Here is a 21,837-nt window from a genome sequence, read left to right on the forward strand (position 1 = left end):
TCCCAGTTCAGGGAGTCACTTGAGACTGGAGAATGCGGTCACCACCAGGGAAAGGGAGAACATCCTGGGGGTAAGAAGCAAGGCTGCCAGCACCACCCTGGGTCTCTCAGCTCTTCCTTCAACTGGAGCATCGCAGGAAGGTCCCACTAACCAGGACCAGGGGTCCCATGAACAGCTGTGTGTTCCATCAGTCTAAGCTGCTTCCTGTCATCTGCTTCTGAAAGAAATCCAAACGTGATAGAACTGCTCTTCACTGGTCACTGCCGAACACCCTGCCACCTTTTCTTTTGGATGTTGCTGCTGTTGTTTTGAAATTTAAAATTTTTTTCATAGTTATTATCCTTTCTACAAATCTTTATACCTGTCCTTGTTTATTTCCCCTTATATCATGAGCATTTTCCATATTTACCCAATCTCCATGAAAATGTCATTTTTATGAATTCTATTCAGAGGGTGTTTCATTTTCCATCTCCCAACTAGTTTTGTTTTTGTTTGTTTGTTTGGGCTTATTTGTTTGTTTTTGCAAATAGAAAACACCTTAATGCTTTCTGCATATTTAGGACTTTCCTCTTAGAACAGACTTCCAGGGGCGAGGTCATTGAGTCAAAGGGAATAATTATTTTAAAAAGGTGAAGCCACAGACTGCCACAGCAATAGACAAAGGGCTGTGCCCCCGCTGGCCCGTTTCCCCCACCCTTGACTAATAGCATTCCTGCAACATGCCAGCTCCATGCAGACGAAGGGCATCTCCTAGCTGTGGCTTTGATTCGCATTTATTTATTTACTGAGGCTGAACATTTCTCGGTTAAGTCTATTAGCCAAATTGGTTTCCTCTTTGGCAGCTTGTCTGTTCGTGTCTTCTGTTCATTTCATCATTCATTTCATCTTTAGGGTCTCAGTGTTTTTCTGATCAATTTCTTGAGCACTTTAGACAATAATGGTGTGGATACTTTGCCACATTTCTTCAAATATTTTTTCCTATTGTTTGCCTTTTTATTTTGTAACCAATTTTGCTTGTATTTTTTAGCTAATGGGTCACATCTCTTTTCTTTTGTGATGTCTACTCTGACTTCTAACACTGGAAAACACTTCCCCTTCCAGAGTTGATAAATGTCGCCTTCTATTTCTTTTTTAGGAGGGATTGATAAAACATATTAAAGTCTTTGAATCCCTCTGGATTCCAATCTTCCTGGTCTGTTTGGTGGATGGTGTGAGGAAGGGACCCACTCAGCTCCCGCTCAGCATCTGGTCCACAGGCTCCAGGCCCAAGAGCATCAGGGTGAAGCTGGGGCTGCCGAGTCTGGAGTCACGGGAGTGACTGACATCTGTGGGTCCTCGGGAGCCCGACTTTCCCAGGCCCACTCACTTTCTGATAGCATCTTGACTTTCGTTGCTTGCTTGATTTTAAGGCAGAGCCGCCCCATTAGAAGAATTGGTTTTTTAAGAAAACAGCAGAGAAAAATGAGAATGGCCCCTGAGAGGAAGTAGTAGGCCCAAAAGAGTCGCAAAGGCCTCCGGGATCCGGGAAATGGATCATCAGGAGCCTGGAGAAATGTGGTCACCCAGACATTTTGAAACACTTTCCACAGTATGATTAGACATGTTTTCCCTTAAATTATGTCTGGCCATCTCCTCCACACTGTAGGTTGAAGTCTGTTTTCTTCACCTCCATATTCCGCATAGCTAGAACACCAAGTGTCCTCAAAAATACTTGGAAAGAATGAATGAATGAGTCTGGGATCCTTCTTCCCACACTCTGCTCTCCCTCCCACCACCCTCCACCGCCCCAGGTAGGCCAGCTCGCCCAGCACACCCCACCCGGAATCTCCGGGGGACAAGGCGGGTGGGAGTGCGGAGGAGGGACGGGGGAAACAAGGGGCGAGAGAAGGCGGGCCAGCACCTGGTGACAGTCCGAAATTGAGGTGACACCCCCCTGCAGAGCTGCTGGAGAGGCGAAGTGAGAACCTGGAGCGGCGTGGGGGTGGCGTGTAGCGCTGGAGGTAGGGGCGATGGAAGGAAGACGGGCAGTGAGGCCGGGAGAGACCCCCGCCCGGCGCACCCTGCCTGGCCCACCCCCGGCGCTGTTGCCGGCGGCCACTAGACGGCAGGGCAGCGTTGACCAGTAGCGCCCGAATGCCAGGGCAAGGAGGTGCGGCCGGACACCCAGCCCCGGACCAGCGACCCCGGTCCCCACCACCTCCCGGGGCGCACCGCAGCACACCCAGTCCCCGCGCGCACCCACTGCGCAGGCGGGGAAACTAAGGCAGGGCTCTGCCTGTCGTTCGGCGGACCCCACTCCCACTCCCGGCCTGGCGCGGAGCGCCGGACCTTGCCCGGGGCGCCCCCACTGCGACCTCGCGGCCCCGGCAGGGAGTGGCCGCCGGAGCCCCAACTCTGGCTCTGACGTCAGCCCCGTGCCCCAAATAACTTCCTCCCGGATCTGCTTCCGCCGCGGCGGCACGTCCCGGAGCCCGGCCGGTCGCGCCCAGGGCAGGGACGCCCGGGGATGGTCATCCAGGCCCGGCCCTCCCAGAACCAGCTTCCGCCCCGCCCGCTCCGGCCCGCGGGTTCCGGGAAGCCCCCCGCCCGCGGCCCGGGGGAGGAGGGTGCAGCCCTGGAGAGGGGACGGGGGTCGGGGCCACTCTGGGGCGGGTCCTGGGAGCTGCGTGTTTGGGTGGGGGCTGCTAGGGCCCGGTTTTCGGGGGGGAGAGCCCTTGAGGGGCGCTGGGGTCAGCTGGGGACATTCCCCCGACGTCCCGACTCCGCCCCCTGCTCTTCTTTTTCCCATAAGCACGAGTGACCCGGACCCCACAGCAGTGTAAGCTCCACCCTGGAGTCTTTTGTTCACTGCGCCCGGTCATATAGGTACTCAATAAATACAAATGAATGAAATGAATGAATGAAACAGGGAGGGTCTCATGGGCCGGCTGCAGTCAGCTTACTTGGGGCCTGTGGTCAGTTGGGGGGGTGCCTGTTGTCGGTCATGGTGGGGGACAGAACCCCAGACCACAAGCACCCAAAACTGGCAGGTGTACCCTGGCACTGAGACCCTAAGGTGTTTTAGCGAGGGTCTGGCTCCTCCAGGTTCAGGACCCGGTCATGGAGGAGTGGGGGTTCTGGGGCCCCTCCTTCCTGCCGAGAGGAGCTGGGCGGGCCCGGCTGACAGGTCGGGCAGCATAGCCGAGCTGACACTCACCTCCAGCATAAAACCCCACTTCATGGAGCCCCGCACCTCGCACCAGTGCTCCTGGAGCTCCCGCCACCGGGCCCCTGCCCAGTGCCCCAGCCAGGCTGAGACCATGAGGCGGCCACCCTCCGCAGCCCTGCTCCTGCTGCCGCTGTGGTTTGGTGAGTTGTGGACACTGCGGGAAGTCAGTCCCCCACCTTCCTGGAGGGGCCCTCTGCCCTGCCTGGAGCCGTGGCCAGCCCCCACTCCTGGTCAGGCCTGGGGCTGCAGCACAGGCCTCCCCTCCCCATCCCAGTGGTCGGGCCTCCTGGGCACATGCGAAGGTTCCAGATGTCCCACCTGGGGGAGTGAGGTGGGTAAGGCAGGATAGGGGTGTGGGCACAGGCCCCAAAGGACCCCTGAGGCAGTGACCTGGGCCCATGGGCCAAGCTCTGGGCTCAGTGTTTCTGCTTCCTCTCGTCTCGGCCTCTCCCCAACCCCCAGATGAAGACTTGGGGCTGCATGTGTGTGGGATCTGAACTCAAAGCCACTGGGCTCCAAACCCCAGAACAGCCATCAGCTGGGCCCGAGGAGGGGCAGCAGAGCTGCAGCCTGAGCCTGGAGCCCTGGGAAGCTGGTGCAGGCTCAGCGAGGGGCCAGGTGTGCAGGATCCTGCTCCCACCAGAGAGGGAGGGATCGGGGAGGAGCGGGCCCTGCAGCCCTGTCCGCTCTCCTGATCCCCTGTCAGGGTCAGCAGGTGCCAACTAGGGGGCCAGACCTGCTAGGCCCTTCCTCATGGGGCAGGCTGCTCTCTGCCAGGGAAACCCTCCCACATTCCTGGGCCAGCTGGGCCAGCTCGGCAGCCACCTCACTTCCTTGTCCTCGAGTCACCTCCCAGGGCCGGGCCAGGTCACCCCAGGCTTTGACTCAGCCAGTGCTCCAGGCTCTCTACTGGGGGAGGAGGGCACCAGGGTGGCACCTCAGTGGGGAGGCCCCAGCATCTCCAGGATCCCCGGGGCCTCCTCCTCTTGGCCTCCTGGCACAGGGATAATAGTGCTCTTTGAGGGAGCCCATCTCTGCCAAGGGGTGTAACGCTGTGATTTCTCCCTATGGGTTGAGTAATCGAAGCCATCGCCAAAGTGAAAACAGCAGCCTGCATCTGGCTCACAAGGAGCTATGACCAGGGGCCTGGGCTCCTTCAGCACCCTCCTCACCCTACTTCAGGCTATTCCCTCCTAGAATCTTAGGCCTCTCCCCTTCCACCAGCAGAGCCCCAACCTGCTACATGGGGGGGCCTGGGCCCATACGAGGGGCCTGACACCCAGCCCCCGACAGGACGCCCACCCTGCAGAGCCCAGGTCTCCCCATTAACCCATCCTGGTCAGCCCTGCCCCCACAGCCACTCTGGTTCTGTCCCTCTATACATGCCCTGGGCTCAGGCACCCTGGATGTGGGCTCTGCCTGCATGGAGCTCCAGGGTCCATTGGTGAGATGCGCAACAATTCTACCTTCAGGGTGAGGTGGGCAGAGCTCTGTGAGGCCCAGCAGGAGGACGGAGAGCTCAAGAGAGGAAGTCAGGCTTCCTAGATGGACAGTGCAAGCAAGGAGGGCTGCCCGGAGGAGGCGGCATATCAGTTAGGCCTTGATCTGGATTAAGACCTGTAGGATTTGGGCTTGTAGAGACCAGGAGTAAAGGGCCTCGAGGCAGAGGGGAGCTGTGAGCACACACTCAGAGGCCGGAAGGCTCAGCCTGCATGAGAAGCATTGTTGCATTAGGCTGGGGTGAAGAAGCCTGCAGAGCCTCGAGGGCCTCTGCCCAGCTGCAGGTGTGCGCACTTGATCCTGGGGCCAATGACGGACCCATCTGCATGTATGGGAAGGGGGGATGGTTGTGGGGAGAACCAGGATAAGGTGCTGGAAAATTCCCAGAGGGAACGAGCCTGAAAGCACGTTAGTGCCACCGAGGACAGATGGGGTGAGTGGGAGCATTGTCTTCATGCAAGCGGAATCATCAGGCCTCAGAAAGAGCAGGGGTCAGGTGTCACCAATCTAATTAAATTATATTATACTAAGACGAGGGGGCTGGAGGGAATTTGCATCTTAAATCCCAGGGGACATTTGCATTCTAAAAGGGCACTTTGTTAACACAGCCGAGCAGAATGTCAGAATGTCTGGGCAGATTTCCTGTTCCCATGGCTGGCCCGGGCTGACACCACCCTTGCCCCCACACTTCTGCTTGGCACCACGACTTTGGAGAATGGCCAATCCTGCCCCGAGGGTCCTTCTCAGCCCCCAGGGTCCACCTCCTCCTCTTGTCCCATCACCCCCACCTCCACCCCCCGCTGCATCGTCTAACCCCACTCTCAGCATTGGGGAGTCTGCCCTTCAGACTGGGAGTCTGGCAGGAGGAACGGGGATCCCATAAAAATCTCCAGGGTCCTCAGGCACCCCATGGAGAGGTGTGGCTCAGCCCTGAAAGGGCTTAGGGCGTAGGGAAAATGCTGAGGGCTGAGGTGGGGAGAGGTTGTCCTGAGCCCCCCACCCCAATCCTGATCAGATCTACCACCAGTGAACCAGATACAGTGGGGGTGGGGAGGGCTCTCTGGACCAGCAGGTATTTCCAGAGTGTTGCTGGCACGGGCTGGGGACTGTCACCCTGGCTAGTGTATTCAGGCTCGAGTGAAGGTTCCTGTAAAGGCTGAGTAGCAGGCCCTGTGCCTGTGTTGAGACGTGGTAGGTAATGGATCCTGGGGAGATGGGCCCCCAGAACAGCCCAACCCCCACCCCTCTGCCTGTCCCCTCACCTGGGGGCAGGGGGACATCATGGCCCAGCCTGGGGTCTTGAGCTCCAACTGTGGAGCATGCTGGAATGCCTGAGCTCTCGGGAATCGGGAGTCTTGGGAAGACTGACCCAAGATGAGTGCTGGCTGGCTTCTGTCTGCTCTCCTGAGACCAGAGAGACCTCTGGGGCTGGGCTGTAGCCTCAGGTTTGAAGTGAGACTTGGGGAAGAACCGAAGGAGACTTGTTCCCTCTGGAACAGACCGTGTGAGGAGGCCCCAGACCTGGAAACGCAGAGGCAGCTCCAGCTTGTTCCAGGGGCGAAAGGCAGACCCTACAGCACCAGTGCTTCCAGACAAGGACAGTGTGGAGTGTGGAGGGAGAGACTCTTGTGGGGACCAGAAGGAGCCCTCCTGCCCCAGGCAGGAGAGTCACGCCAAGACGGGGACCGTCACTGGCATCTCCTGATGGGCAGTTTGTCTGCCCTCGCAGAGAAGCTCTGGCCCACAGGCCTGGGCCTGTAGACAACACAGGGAACTGGGCCGAGGGGAACCTAAGGCCCCTGGCCTCTCCTGCCAGGTCCCTCTGTGGACTGTCCCTCTGAGTCCTCGGGAGGCTGTGTGTGCAGGAGAGGAACAGCGAGGAGGGAGGACAGTGGAGAGGACCGTAGGGAGGACAGTGGGAGGGGAGGAGCAGACAAAGTTCCACTTTGCCCAAGTTGCCTGATCACCCCTTTCTTCTCCCTTCCAGGGACTCAGGGGACCGAGTCGTTAAGCGGTAAGCATCCAAGGCCTTTGGGTGGGGGGGGCAGGGGCAGGCTTGTCTGAGAGCTGCAAGACTGGCCAGGGACCCCACACACACACCCAGAACGAGACCCAAAATGAATGGGCAGAGCACAGGGGTCCCAGTGGGGAAAAGCTGTGGCTCAGAGGACTTGGAGGCCAGACAGGTGTGGAGGAGGAGGGTCTGACACACGGTGCAGATGGCACAAGAGGACCACTGAGGCACGAAGCACAGAGAAGGGGCAGGAAAAAGTGACAGGAAAGAAGCTAAGGATAGACTCTGAAGACCATTCTACTGTAACAATAACAGATTCCCCCGGGGTTGCCTACCCTGTGTGGGTCACCCCCCAACACCCACTGTCCTTCTGGGAGCCCCTGTTTGTCAGGCCCTGGTAAGACTTACATGTGTTATTTCAGCCCTCCCCATGACCCCAGAGGTAGGTCTGATGTCACCATTTCACAGGTGAGGGGCGTGAGGCCCATGGGGGCACGGGGGATGGGGGCGTCCCACAGCTGGGAAGGGTTTGCCTGTGTCAAAGGCTGACCCGATGCCCCCGCCTCCGACTTGCCCAAGGTCCCTGCGCAGGTGAGGGGCAGGGAGGGCCCGGAATTGAGCAGAGAGTGGAAGCTGGAGTATCCGGTTGGAAGCAGGGAATCAGGGCCGGCCCCCAGTGAGCACGGGCTGTTGTGTTCCCCTAGTCTGCGGGCACCCGAGGATGAGGATGCTGAACCGGATGGTGGGCGGGCAGGACGCCTTGGAGGGCGAGTGGCCGTGGCAAGTCAGCATCCAGCGCAATGGAAGCCACTTCTGCGGGGGTAGCCTCATCACAGAGCGGTGGGTCCTCACCGCGGCGCACTGCTTCTCCAAGTGAGTCCACCGAGCCCCGTGCTCCCCTCCCTCCCCGGCAGGGCCGCGGAGAGCGCAGGCAGAGCTGGGCGCCGGGCTTCAGCACCGCGGACAGCGCCGACGGCCGGCGGTCCGGCCCACCCCCTAGGAAGCCTGCCCAGCAGGGACGGGCCGTCAGGGCGGGAGCTCCCTTTAGGTCCAACCTCGGGGCTAATGTCCGGCTGTACTCGCTGCTTCCCAGCCTTTGCTCCCTGCAGCTCAGCCGCAAGGGGTCCACTCCCCACTGCTGGTCTCACCAGTGAGGCGCTTTGCCAGTCCTGGGGCCCTGTCACTGCAAATGCTGGTAGGCTCTTCCCACGCCCTGGCGCTCTTCCCTGTCCCCGTCCATCTCCCACCCAAATCCAGGACACTCCCTTTCCGGCTGGGACTCTGGTTACAGATGAGCCTGAGGCCTGGAACAGAATGTCCCTTCCTCCTCCTCCCGTCTAAGGTCACCCATGCCATCCCTGAGCAAAGGGCCAGGCCACCCACTGCCTGCTACTGAACTATGGGCCACCCGGCCCCAACCCTGCAGGATTTCCCAAGCATCTCAGCTCTTGCCTCACCACAGCTCTGCAATTCTTTTAAAACCTCACATCTTAAATTCAGAAATGCGGGCTCAGAGGGAGTAGGCCGCTTGCCCAAGGCTCACGGGCAGGGCTGAGTCCAATCCCCCCGTTGGCTGTTCCCCAGCCACACCCCTGTGGGTGGTCATCTTCTTCAACCCTCACAGCAAGCCTTTCAGGTCAGGACTGTGACTGTCCCCACTTTACAGAAGAGGAAACTGAGTTAGAGAACTCACTAGTTGACTTGCCCAAGGTCGCCTGGCTGGCCAGGGATAGAGCTGGGAGTTAAAGTCAGGAATGAAAGCTGCTTCAGCGTCTACACTTAACCACCTCGCCCTGCTGTATGTCCTCCTGGAGGTGACTTTTTTGAAGATAATGTGCAAAGAGAGATGTCAGGCCCTGTGGAGGGCCAGGAGGGAGGTCTCCGGCAGCAGAGGAACAACCCCAACTCCTCCCTATTTCCCTTCTTCACTTAACTTCCACTGACTCCCCATTTTAAGCCCTAGAGGGGCTGCCTCACACCAGCTCTCTGCTCTTTCCCACCAGCACCTCTGAAACATCCCTGTACCAGGTCCTGCTGGGGGCGCGGCAGCTGGTGAAGCCGGGGCCGCATGCTGTGTACGCCCAGGTGAAGCGGGTGGAGAGCAACCCCCTGTACCAGGGCATGGCCTCCAGTGCTGATGTGGCCCTGGTGGAGCTGAAGGCCCCTGTGACCTTCACCAATTATATCCTCCCCGTGTGCGTACCTGACCCCTCAGTCACCTTCAAGCCGGGCATGAACTGCTGGGTCACCGGCTGGGGCAGCCCCAGTGAGCAAGGTAATGGGGCAGGGCCAGGAGGGAATGGGGGTTAGAGAAGGTCCCAGGTCGCTTGGGGGCCACTCTGAACCAATAATCTTTTTTGTTGATATCGGTACCCATGATCTCTATTCAAATAGGTGAAGTGGGTATGGGAAAGGGGCAGCAGACTCAGAAGGAGGATCCATGGGGCAGTGGAGAGAGGGGGACAGAAAGAGCCCAGCCTGGTGTGTGGAAGGAGGGAAGAAGGAATTATATCCTACAAGACCCCGAGCCAGAAGAGAAGGTCTAAACCCAAGCAAGAAATGAGGAGCGACAGAGCTGTGGTTCTCGAGAACCCAGGGCCATGGGTTCCTCGGTGAGACCATCTGCTGAGCTACAGGCTATTTCACCCCTCCCCAGACCGCCTACCCAACCCGCGGATCCTGCAGAAACTTGCTGTGCCCATCATTGACACGCCCAAGTGCAACCTGCTCTACAGCAAAGACGCCGAGTCCGACTTCCAGCCGAAAACCATCAAGGACGACATGCTGTGTGCTGGCTTCGCCGAGGGCAAGAAGGACGCCTGCAAGGTAGGGGCTGCGGTGGGCTGCGTGGAGGCTCCCCAGGCCTGGGTCAAGGTGGGAGCCAGCCCAGCTGGGATGAGGCCCCAGTAGGCGGGCCCATGGTCCAGACCAGAGCTGTGCATTCAATCAGCTGGGAAAAACAGATTCCTGGACCCCACCCAGGGGAGTCAGTGAGTAGGTCAGCAGTGGGGCCCAGGAAACCGCATTTTCATCCCCCCCAGAAGTGAATCAGGGCACGTGGTCTGGGATGCTAGAGAAAGGGCACCCCAGGCCAGAAAAGGAAGGACCAGCCAGTGTGGTGTGTGTGTGTGTGTGTCCTGGGTAGGGACATTCCTAGGGAGGGGAGCTGAGGAGAGGGACAGAGGGAGGAGAACAGTGTGTGCATGTCCCTGTGTGCCTGCAGAGGCTGGCTCTTGGGCCCCTGTGGGCTCTGACGGTGCCTCTGCTTCTCCTGCAGGGTGACTCTGGGGGGCCCCTGGTGTGCCTCATGGGCCAGTCGTGGCTGCAGGCTGGGGTGATTAGCTGGGGCGAGGGCTGCGCCCGCCGGAATCGCCCAGGTGTCTACATCCGGCTCACCTCCCACCACAACTGGATCCATCGGATCATCCCGGAACTGCAGTTCCAGCAGGCTAGGTCGGGTGGCCAGAGGCGGGGCCCTGGGCTCCAGCAGCCTCTTGGTCGGAACTTTGCACCCTGCCTAGGGGCCCACGCCATCCTCCTGGTCCTCATAGCCCTGCTCACCTTCCTCTGAGCCCCCCTCAGACCAGTGGGCGAGTGAAGCCCCAGGTCCACGGTGTACATTTGTAAATAGCTCTCCGATTCTCCCTTCTCTCAAATGCCCGGTTATTTTTATTTATGTTTATCCTCCAATAAAAACCCAACCTCAGTGCTGGCTGCGGACCCTTGGGGGAAGGAGGAGGAGTGGAGAGGTGCTGCATGGGGGTTGCCAAGGAGCTGTGAGCTGGGCGGATGCCCGGGTTGGGGAGTGTGGAGGGTGACGCTGCCCAGTGGGAAGGGAGCTGCCGCAGGCACCCTGGAGGCTGGCCGCACTGGAGTCCAGGGCCTCTGTCCCCTGTGACATCGACAGAAAGAATGGGTCCAGGCGGAGCACCCTGGAGGAGGGCTTTGCGGGGCGTGGGGGATCACAGCATCACCCAGAGACTTCTTTAAATAACATCAACAGGGTGAGGCACCCATGGGGAGGAGGAAGGGGCTGCTCCTGGCACCCTGGGGCCCCTCCAGGGGCTCCCTGTTCCCCAGGTCCCCCTTGACCCCCGGTTCCTTTTCCTCCAACCCCTCCCTCAGCCTTGACCTCCCCACTCGTGAGTCCAAAGCTGCAGGGGGTGGGGAGGGGCTGGAGTTGGGACCCACGTCCCCTGGGAGACATTGACATGTTGCTGCCCCCTCTGAGCCCGTTTCTCTTCTGTAACCCGGGATGGTGCGCCCACCTGCCTCTCAGGTGTAATCAGGTAGATGTGAAGGTGCCAGAGGGCACAGCAGAGAGAGGCAGCGATGTGGGGCCTGCCTCTGGGCTCCCGTGCCTGCCCGCCTCCCTCTTAGGCCCCGCACCCCCATCACAACCGCCTGGGAGCAGCTCTGCTGGGTCCCTGCAGACCCAACACCCCGGGAGGCCCCAAACCTCAGGATGCAGGGCCCAGCGTGGCCCCCATCAAGTCCACACACTGCGTGGGCAGGTGTCCCACAGAGAAGGCAAGGCCCAGGCCACTTGGGGCTGTTGGGGTCAGCAGGACAGGCCCCCCAGGGCAGGTCGAGGCTCTGGCGGCTCCGTGGCTAGGACCCCTTCCTTCCTCCTTCCACAGCGCTCAGGGTTCAGGCCATACTTGCTGGCATCTTTAATGGTTTGTGCGAGGATCCCCAAGAATTCAGGAAGGAGCTAGAATCCTGCATGGAGAGCCTCGCATTTGGCCTCTGCCCACAGCGCCTGCCTCCACCCCAGGCCTGCTGGCCTGGCCTAGGCCCAGCTCTGCAGCCCCACCCTCTCCTCCCCCATCCTGTCATCCACACTACCTCGCCTGGACCTACCCCTCCTTCCCAGTCTGCTCTGTTATGGCCTGTTGCCACCAGGAATCGAGCACAAACAGGTCTCTGGAGCTCAGCACCCCCGCAACCTTCTCGCTCCAGCCCTGCCCAGGCCTGCCCATCATGGCCGTGATGGTGGCTGCCCAGTCTTGGGTTATCAGCCCCTTCTGCGGGCTGATTCCCGAAAGGTTACCTGGGCTTGCCTGCCACACTCAGCAACCATGAATTGGGTGAGACTCCTAGGAAGGCAGGTCTACTGCTGCCTTGCACACCGCATACACACACCCACATACACATACACACACTCATTGCACACACACTAGCACACCACACAAGTACACTCATGCAGACACATACCTGTGCACACCCATCTGTGCACACCCATGCACACAGAAACACACATACACACGCAAGTGCATGCACACCCCCATTTGCTACATACAGGCACATCCTGGCCCAGGCCTGGATGTTTACGGAACAAATCAATATGTGCTTAGCAGGCTCCTGCTGTGTCTCAGCCCTCGGGACAGAGCGGGAACAAACACTGAATTCCCCTCTGTGCTCCACCTTGCCCGGGGGCGTCCCTGCCACGAGGTGGAAGCACTGGAGGGGCAGCGCCTGGCAGAGGCTCCCAGCGGCCCCACCTTCCTGCTGGCCACTCAGTGGCCCTATGGGGACTCGGCCATCTGTGGATGTCCTTCTCCAGACCCAAGATGGGCTCTGCGTCCTTTGGGGGGGGGGGCAGATGACCGAGGCCCAGGTAAGGTGGGGGATGGGACCAGGCTGTGGGCATCCTAAGGGCAGTGCAGGGACACGTTCTGGGTCATCCTGGCTGGGAACAGGTGCTGCCTGGGTCCTGCAGCCTTGGAGAGGCCTGGGCAACCCACCACCCTGTTCTTGGGGGTATGAAAAGTCCCAGGCCCCACGGTGGGAGGTTAAAGAAGGTTAGGTGGTCTCTGGAGGGAGGCCCCTCTGCCGCCTCTGGTGAGAGGCCAGGATGAAGCCTGACTCCCGGGACACAAGGCAAGGACCAGGCTCCCCTCGTAGGAGGACTCACCACCCCATCTCTGCCTCCTCCTGCCTGCTGTCCCAGCTGCCTGGGTGCCCTGGGGTCCCCCATTTTCCTGCTTCTGCTACAGGGCAGGGGTCTGGTCAGGGTTGGTGGGGCTGATGAGGAGGAGTGGCACACACGCCAGGGCAGCCTAGCTCCTCTGAGCTGGGCTGGGGTCCTGGGTGGGGCCCCTGATGCAGGCTGCCCAGGGCGGTCCTGTCCGAGGTGGTGGCCAACGTGTGACTCTAGGTCACTGGGCCCCCACCCCCTGGGCTCCCTGGACACCGGCCCCACCCAGACCCAGGGCAGACGCTCACTGAGGCCCCTGTGGGCGAGGACAGGAGAACCCCCTCGCAGAGATTAGGGGCTTCAAAGGGAAAGCAGGTTCATTTCACGCCATCCACAGTTCACAGTAAGCTTAGCACAAGGAGGAAGTTAGGAGAGAAACACCACCAGCTGTCACAGGTTCCCTCTCCTGCACCAGGCAGGGGCGCAGCGCAAACACAACTCTCCACACCTCGCCAAGCAGCGCCTCAGAGCCATCTGCCAGGTAGGTAGTGGTGCCAGGGCCCCGCTGGCTGCAGGAAGGACCTGTCAGAGGACAGGCCGGCCGGGCCCAGGAGACTGTCCGCCGCCCCACCGGGGGCGGAAGGGAGTGGCCCAGCCCCGGGCAGGGCCCCACAATGAAAGACCCACCTCGCAGCAACCACCGCGGCTTGTAGGGGAAGCAAGAGGAGAAAGGGCAAAGACACCCCTTCTAAGGACTGCAACCGAGCCCCAAAATCCACACACGTGTGCGTGCACACACGCATGCTGTGCGCATACGCATTTGTTCAGCCCGTGGGAGCCCCTTCTAGCCTCAAAGACCAGGACTCAGCAATAGCCCTGAGGTCACAGGACTGGCTCTGCATCCCAAGGGCAACATGGCCCCAGCCTGATGCTGCTACCCAGACCTCAGGCATTAGAAGGCAGGGCAGGCATGGAGGGGGGAAAAAAAGGGGGTGAAATCAAAGGCCCCAAAGCCAGAGACCCCCACTCCGACCTGGGGATGTGCATCGGTGTCCAAGAAGGTGCTGGAGCAGCAGCACTTCTGCTGCGGGACGCCGGCCACCCAGGCTTCAGGCACACGGGACCTCAGCACCCACAGGCCTGCAGGCACAGTCTCCATGGACAGACAGACGGCTGCACTGCGGGCTCAGCCCTTTGTTGCCCCCTTGTGCTCAGTGACAGATGGGCAGTGGTGCACCAGTCAGCTACTGCCACCAGCTTCGGGGAGGACGGAAGACGCCAGAAGCACATGCTGAGTGGACACCAGTAAAGGCAGGGCGGGGGAGGGGTGAGGGGAGGTAACAAGGGCAGGGCCTGCTTCTGTACAGAGCCCTGGAAGGTTCTGGGCACGGGCCCCGCAGGAGGCCCAACAGTTGGCAACCCACGTGGGCGGCCCTGAGGCTTCCTCAAGAGCTGTGCCCCTTGCCCCCCCACCCTCCCTCGGCGGCACAAGGGACAGGGCTCCTTGCTGCCCAGCTGACCCAGCATAAGGCCCTGGGCCTCAGGACCCGGACTAGGCAGCTGTCTCCTTTCCAGTCTTTTGCTCAAGGCTTTGACGGGGACACGAGATGCCCTGGGGCTTCTCCCAAGGACCGCCTGGCAGAGGGGTCTGGAGGCTTGTCCAGGCTCACTGCTGGCAACAGGGAGCTGTGACATGTCAAGCTCAGTCTGGTCAGACGGCAAACTCCTGGGAGCAGAATTTGTAGGCCTTCCCTGTGTGCCCCAGGTGGGCAGTCCCCAACCCCTAGCCTAGGCGAGCAGGACAGCCCCCTCCCACCCCCGGAACCTGGGGCCCCTGGCTGGGCCAGCCATTCACCTAGAAACAGGACAGACACTCTGACAAGGCTGGGAGTTTGGGTGGCCGAGACTCCAGCATCTCGGGGTCAAAGACATGCTCCCAACCCCAGGGAGCCAGAGCTATCTGGGAACAGCGTGGGAATTCCCTACAGCGTGGGGGCAGCCCAGGAGCTTGTGAAGAGCAGCCACCAGGGGGAGCTGGGCGGCTACAGGGGGGAGTGGTGTGGGGAGGGACACCTAAGGACACAGAGAAATGCCTCTGAAGCTGGTGCTTCTGGTCAGGGTAGAGACAAGAGACAAGACAGGTGGCCACATTCAACTCAAGGAGGCGTCAGCACTTTTTAGAGCCACTCGAGGATGATCTTGATGGGGGATGGGAGACGGGCGTGTGCTGCTCTGATCCACCAGCCCCCAGCTGCACAGCAGACAGACAGCCCAGCTCCCCCAGCTCTGACCATGCCCGGGGCCGCAGTAGCCTGGGGCAGCGTTTCGTTTAAGACACTAACAGTTGTTCTGCTCATTCATAAATACACAACTTTATTTGCTATTTTCAGGGGAAACTTAGGCATTAAAACTGTAAGCTGATAAAATACGGATACCTAAAAAAGTACAAAAGTATAAATATCCCCTTTGAATAAATTTTAGTGAATTAAGTTTTAATATCTTTAAATTAAAAAAATCACAAGCCTATCTATTATGTCAAGGTCACAAATCAAACGATGCTAAGGGGCCAACAGCGCCCCATGGGGACACCTGAGGCCAGCTAGGGGCACCCTCTTCCTGGGAGAACAGGTCACGGGGGCTGTGTGCCCGATGGAAAGGTTGCTGTCAACACATGAAGCCAAACATTTACCAACATACAACAGACCTTACAAAAAGGAGGAGTAAGTCCTGGGTGCCAGAGAACTTTGTTAATCAGGTTATTGGCAAAGAAAAGGGCACAGGTGAGAAGCCTCCGGAAGCATTTGTAACTCGCCCTGTCAGAGCCTCTGCAGATGTGCGGGCAGCCCCGGCAGGCAGGAGGCAGAAGGCTGCTCATCTGAGCCTGGCCCCCGACTCTGACAGTGCCCACGACCAGCTGAGAGCGGCCTGCTCTCAAAGCATGCGGACACGAGTTTGCAGGACTCCTGGCGGCTGCAATGGCGTGTCACAGGCGGGCAGAGCCTGTGCAGGCGGTGTGTGAAGTCTCAGACATCCCAGAAATCTCAGAGAACTGCATAGTTATACAGAGAAACGAGGGGCCAGCAGGAGAGAGACCGGTGATGCCCTGTAAACATCCCAGTTTCAGTAGGACCCGGAGTTGCAGCTCCAGGAGCCAGTGGACAGGCCTCCCGCCCCTCGCTGTGCCAGGCAAGACAAAGGCACTGAGGGCGCCAGCTCCCCCACGAGCCCGTGGGTGGGACAGATGAGATAAAACTTGTACCTCCTTTTAAATACTTAACAGATCAATCCACAATGCAGCCACATTTCTAAAATGTAAAAACATTGGGTAGTCTCCACACTGGAAAAGATGGGTGCAAGGTCTCTTGCCTGGCAAACACAAATGGAGGAGCCTTGACTGTTCCCGACAGGGGAGCCTGGCTCTGAAGGAGGCCCAGCCTCGGGGCGGAGGCCCGGGCAGTAGTGAACGCAGAGGCAGCCTCTGCCAGGAGCCGCCCACCGAGGCTTCGAGAGACTGCCGACAGATCACGCCAGGAGGCAAAGCAGACTCCCTGACCCGAGGACCACGGCCTGGTGCGCGTGCGGGTGACCAGCAGTACCCGGTGCCCGGGGCCCCAGCACCGCGGCCACTTCCCACCAGCAAGGCCCAGGCTCCATTACAGACTGTTTCTGTAGCACCAAGAACGCTGTCCTTGAAATGATCTTCGGTGATTAGAGGGGTGGTCAGAAGCGTCCTGCCTGAGGCCCACGTGGCACTTGGAAAAACCAAGCGGAGGCCCCACGGGGACGCCCACCTGGCCAGCACGCCTCCTCCGAGTGCGGACGCCAAGCCTCGGACAGCTGGTCCTGTCTCTCACCACCCACCTCAGAGGCAAAAAAGGATTCAAACCCAGATCTCGAGAAATTGTCAAAAGCAGGTTTCTTCTCACGGCCAAGCTTCCTCGACATGGCAGTTCGTTGCATCTTACGAAAAGGTAAAACGTTTCTTCCTTCAGCAGTCAACACTGCGTTCCTCACATCCTGGAACCCCGTTCTTGCAAAATCTGAAAACATCAAACACAGAGAATGAGGACTCGGGCCTTGGACGGGGAGGCAGCCTGTAGCCAGCGCCCTACTCCGGGGAGCAGAGCCCGCAGACCCAGCGTTGCCCTACAGATGGCACAGCTCAGGGGCCTGAGGAAGCCTGCACTGTGAGCCAGGGTCCGAGAACAGGCTGCGGCCCGGAGACGCTCACTGTGGGGGATTGGCTCGCACACCTCCAGGCCCCACACGAGGGGCCGGCCCCAGCAACTCTCCCTGCTCTCCACCCCAGCCTGATGTCCGACAGACACCTCCACCCCACCTCCCACCACAGCAGCAGGCCTGTCCTCACTTGGGACCTCCCTGGGCTTCCTCTGGGATGCCTGAGACACATGGGCATGGCCCAAGGGAGGATGGCTCCTTCTCAAGGCCCCATGGACCCCTGGCAGTACCTCCCCTGATGGCTGCCCTGCGCCCCATCCGAGGGCACCAGAGCCCACCCGACAGGCACCAACCCGAGTCTCTCTCCAGCCTACCTCGATCCTGGGCCGCAGACACGTGTGTACAACCAGAGGCCCCCAGGGTCTCAGCAGTCCCCACCACGACCTGCCCCTCTTCCTTCTTCCATGCCTCATTGCAAACTACGTCCCCTCCACCCTGTACCCAGTCACACAACCCAGAAGCCTGGGCCCCCGGGACTGCCCGTCACCCCCACATCCACGCCCATCAGTCGGTCTTGCACACTGCCCGGCTGGGCTCACGTCTTGCTGCACAGTAAGTACACTGGCCTCCTTGTGACTGGAACACCCACCTCGAGGGTGCCAGCCCCTCCTCACTGCAGCCAGATGAGACTCTGGAACATGCACCCGACTCCACTGGGCAACCCTGCCAGCCCTGCAGAGCCCGCCACACCTTGGCCACCATGCCCATCCCTCTCCCTCCCAGTCATTCTTGGTATCTCAGGGCCAGAGCAGCCCCCAGCCTCCCTCACCACTGGAATCATCTGTGTATCCCATCCACCCCTACGTTGGGCTAGGAGCTCCTCCAGGCTCGGAGCCACCTGTGGACAGGCCTGCGTGCTGGCAAATGCCTGCAGAGTCGAGCCCCACGTGGGCCAGGCAGATGATGGAACCACCCTGTGGCCTCAGGTGGGGGCGTCAGAGCTGGCAGATCTTGCTGTTCTGATACATCGAGTATGGCTGCTAAGTACCAGGTAACCAGGACAGAAACGGCACGAGTCCCAGCCTGTCCCAACCCAGCCAAGGCCAGTGCTGTAAGGCGACCCTCCCCACAATCCCCCAGCAGTGTAAGAGCTAGCCTCCCAGGGGCATTTCCCCTTGAATTTCAGCGCTGGCAGACATACAGCTCTGAGGACACTGTGTCTGAGCCCCAGACCCGAGTGCAACACGGGCATGTGCCCTGGGAGGGGCCAGCCCTGCTCACACCAGGCCCAGGCCCACTTGGACGCTCAGCCAGAGCAAGGTTCACGGCCTCCCGGAGAGGCCATGCAGTGGTGGGTGAAGTTCTCAGCTCACAGTGAGCACCTGCTGACCCCCGATCTCCTGCTCACTGGCAGTGCAGCCGGTGGGGGCGGCCAGCCACTCACATTCACCACGGCTTGTTCCAAATGACTCAAGAGATGGCACAGAGTCACTCCAGCCTGTCCCCTGATGCCCCACACAGCTCTGCGCGTCCCCAGGCCCGTCTCCCCCAAGTCTCTGAGCACGCTCTCCTGTTCTGCCACCCTGCCCACTGCCTAGGCCCGTGTTCCAGTCCCCGCAAGGCGTACCTTCTGCTGTGCTGGGGGAGCAGCACCCCAGACTGAATGCCCCTCGTTATGCTGGACAAGGGCATGGCTCTAGGTTCAGTAGGATTCAACAGCTCACTGGGAAAGCCTGGGAGGCCCCTGTCAAAGGGATGTGGTCTGAGGAGGTGACTGGGTAACAGCGTGTTCTTGCTTAGCCCTTGCAGGTCTCTCCTGCCCCCAAGGCACTGGTTCCAGCCCCAGGAGGGTCTGCCGGCCCTGGTACCTTTGCTGTGTGCAAGGAAAGCTGGGGCGTGTGGGACTGGTGAAGCACAGAGCTGCCCCCACTCTGTGGCAGTGAGAGCAGAGGGAGTGTCTAAGTTCACAGGAAAGCGGTGGAAACGACAAGGCCACACAACTGGAATGTGGCCCAGGGGCCAGATGACAACACGGGAGGGGCCACCCCACCAGAGCCCCAACAACTATCTCCTAACGAGGACAGAAGACGCTCCTAGGACCCGTGACAGTCACGGCCCCGTCTGCCCTGGACGGAGCTCTCACCCCAGGCTGCCTCCCGAGGGCACCAGGCAGGCCGAGCACTGCCGCCAGCGCCCCGACGGGCCAATGCTGCCTGACCCTGCGATGGTGGGGTGGGGGCCCCGTGATCAGCCCTCACACGCTCCCCCACAGCCCAGACCCCTGAGTTAGGGCCCAAAGCAGCTCCTGCTGGAAGAGGCAAAATCAGTAACTGGGGAGTGGGGGGTGGAGGTTTAAAGAAGCCCCTCCCCACTCCCGGAGTGGGGCCCAGCGGCTGCCGGGGTTCCTGTCACAGGTCACCATCAGGCCAAACTTGGGAGCCTGCTGCCTGCGGCCCATATGGTAGCTGAGCCCCTACGGTGCGGGCACTCCAAACTGAGATGGGCCGCAAGTGTGAACTGCACGCCTGATTCCAGAGACCTTGAGGGAGAAAAGCAAAATACCTCAATGATTTTTTTAGATTGAAATGACAATATTTTGCTTATTTGGGTTATTAATATTGGCATGAATTTCATGTTTCTTTTAACTTTCTTAACGTAGCTACTAGAAAGTCCAGAAGGACAGAGGGAGCTGGCGCCGCACGTCCCCTGGACAGCGCTGGTCCAGACTATGGCACAGCCAACTTCTCCTTAAACAGCCAGATAGTAAATACTTTAGGATTTGTGGGTCAAGAGGCAAAACTGAGGATGTTACATACTTACATAATCACCAATAAAAAAAAAACAAAACCCATACTAAAAATGTAAAAGCCGTTCTTAGTTTTTGACCCCTGGTTTAGACCTCTCACAGCTGGATGGTCAGCCTTTCGGGGTTTGGCTGGTCACATGCCTTTTCCGAGCTCCTCCCAGGGCGGAGGCTGAGGGGCCCCAACCTGTACGGCTCGGCCCATGACAGGGAGGCCGTAGCAGGAGCAGGGGTACCCTCTGGATGATGCTCTCTCTGGGCCTTGACTATCCGTGTGCAAGATGAGGGAGCAGACCAGGGGGTCCCCGCCCACGGAGAATGCCATCGGGCTCTGGAATCGGCTGGGCCTGCGAGTCTCGGGCAATGAGAAGAAGCTGGGAGGAGGCAGGGACCGGAGGAGCAGCTAGGGGCCCAGGGGGCATTCATGGAGTCTCCCGCCACAAGGGAAACAGATTCCTCTCCACCTGCACCCCTCGCCTGAGGCACGGGGTAGCAGGGGTGCTGCGGGCACGGTGTCGAGATCGGGGCGCACCCTCTGCGGCACAGCCCGACTCCACAGCCCTAAGCCCATGGTCCGGCGACAGGATAGGAAGGCTGCAGGCTAGGGGCTGGGGGCTGCCCAGCCCCCAGGAGGTGCAGACCCACGACTTTGCCCGCTGACATCCACACTGAGGAGGCTCTTCCGAGGGCTGACACACAGGGCTCTCAGGCACCCCAGCCAAGATCCAGAGTCCCACTCACATGGGCATCCTAACGGGCACAAACAGACAGCCCCATCCCAGACAGGCTGGCTCCACTGCAGATCTACAGTCAGCATCTAGTGTGGAAGGTTCTCTGTCAACTACAGGCAGGGGACAGACACCACGGAGGAGGGGCTGGGGTCACAGAGACTACCATGCGTGGTCAATTTCAAGGGCGGCAGAGCTCACCATGACATTTACACTTAATCTGAGTCATTCTCATCATGACCCGTCTCCTCGTCGTCACTCTGGCTCGGCACGCAGCATGCGGCAGGGGAGGAGAAGAAGAGAGGTCACGGTCAGTGCGGGGCGAGATGGGAGGCGGCAGGGGGAAGCCCACCCAGAGAGGCCGTGGTGAGCACGGGCGCTTGGGGCCACGAGCTCCCACTGTGCTGAGTAGCGAAGCACAGACCAGCCACATCTCAGGGGCCCTGGGCCCCAAACCCGCATGCCCAGATCACACCATGGAGGAAAAACGTGGGGCTTGGGTGTCTCCTTGCATCCCACTGTCCCAAAGTTCCAGAGTTTTCCTTTCCTCTGTGTAGTGAAGAACTGAATCTTGTCCAAACAGGTCTGGCCTTTGCCCTTAGCTCCTGGGAGGTCATGACCTCCAGGCCACACCGGACAGTCTAACAATTGGATGGGGGGTGGGGTCAGTTGGCCAGGGGGGCTGGAAACTGCAATCAGGCATGTGGGTGATCAATCATCAATCAATCGATGGATCAGTCATGTCTATGTGACCGAGCCCAGTAAACTCTCTGGACCCGGAGGCCAGGGGAGCACCCCTGGCAGGCAGTGCTCCGTGCGTGTTGCCACGTGTCCTGACTCCACGGGGAGAGCAAAGGAGCTCCGGGTCTGGCACATCTGCTGGCCTCCGCCCCACACACTCTGCCTGGCAGATCTGAATCCTCCCTCTCCATCCTTCCTGTAATAAACTGTAACCACGAACATCACAGCAGTCAGGGAGTTCTGTGAGCCCTTCCAGCAAATGACAGAATCAGAGAGTGGTTCCAGGAGCCTCTGAACTTGCAGCTGGTGGTGAACGTGGGGTGCTCTTGTGTGGACTGTTGCCCTTGCTGAGTTGCCCCACCCCTGCCCACTCTCTCCAGCTACTTCCACCCTGAGACACCCTGAGACTGGAGGCTGGCCTGTTAGTGCCAGGAGCTAACGTGTGCTGCAGGGTACCCAGTGAGCAGGTCCACAGGCAGTGATACTCGCTGCCCTTAGGGCGTGGAACGCTGCTCCTACCACGCTGCCCACAGGTGGCCCCAAATCACTGTCCCCAGTCTGGCCCCAATGGTTTTCCATGGCTTTCCGGAGACCTCAACTGTGCTCCGCCTCCCAAGGAGCTCCTGCCACTGCCCCCATTTAGAAGTCGCCCTGGCTGCCACACTGCAGAAGCAGGTATTTTTGGAGAGAGAAACAGGGCCGCGTTTCAACAGCAAAGAGATCTGGGGTCACGCCTGGAGCTCC

The 21,837-nt window shown here is 59.8% G+C and overlaps 2 protein-coding genes across 3 annotated transcripts in view; one reads left to right on the forward strand and one right to left on the reverse strand.

Moving 5' to 3' along the window:
- Positions 1 to 3,066: 3,066 nt before the first annotated feature.
- Positions 3,067 to 10,421, forward strand: LOC131422038 (serine protease 27-like). The gene is made up of 6 exons (XM_058568891.1): positions 3,067 to 3,438; positions 6,696 to 6,722; positions 7,379 to 7,595; positions 8,726 to 8,997; positions 9,379 to 9,548; positions 10,000 to 10,421. The coding sequence occupies exons 1-6, from the start codon at positions 3,219 to 3,221 to the stop codon at positions 10,291 to 10,293; spliced, it is 1,200 nt and encodes a 399-aa protein (XP_058424874.1). The 5' UTR covers positions 3,067 to 3,218; the 3' UTR covers positions 10,294 to 10,421.
- Positions 10,422 to 14,995: 4,574 nt separating this feature from the next.
- KCTD5 (potassium channel tetramerization domain containing 5) overlaps positions 14,996 to 21,837 on the reverse strand; it is a 28,272-nt gene continuing 21,430 nt past the window's right edge. For both annotated transcript variants that reach the window (XM_058570260.1, XM_058570259.1), the window contains one exon: positions 14,996 to 16,682. In XM_058570260.1, the coding sequence (XP_058426243.1) occupies positions 16,653 to 16,682 (30 nt within the window). In that variant the 3' untranslated portion in view covers positions 14,996 to 16,652. The remainder of the gene's footprint in view (positions 16,683 to 21,837) is intronic.

The sequence above is a fragment of the Diceros bicornis genome, chromosome 26 (genome assembly GCF_020826845.1).
Source record: "Diceros bicornis minor isolate mBicDic1 chromosome 26, mDicBic1.mat.cur, whole genome shotgun sequence".
In the NCBI taxonomy this organism is placed as follows: Eukaryota; Metazoa; Chordata; class Mammalia; order Perissodactyla; family Rhinocerotidae; genus Diceros; species Diceros bicornis.

Coding starts and splice junctions, on each gene's coding strand:
- LOC131422038 (XM_058568891.1), top strand. CDS start 3,219: ATGGAGCCCCGCACCTCGCACCAGTGCTCCTGGAGCTCCCGCCACCGG. Junction 7,596..8,725: donor GCGGCGCACTGCTTCTCCAA/GTGAGTCCACCG, acceptor CTTTCCCACCAG/CACCTCTGAAACATCCCTGT. Junction 8,998..9,378: donor GGGCAGCCCCAGTGAGCAAG/GTAATGGGGCAG, acceptor ACCCCTCCCCAG/ACCGCCTACCCAACCCGCGG.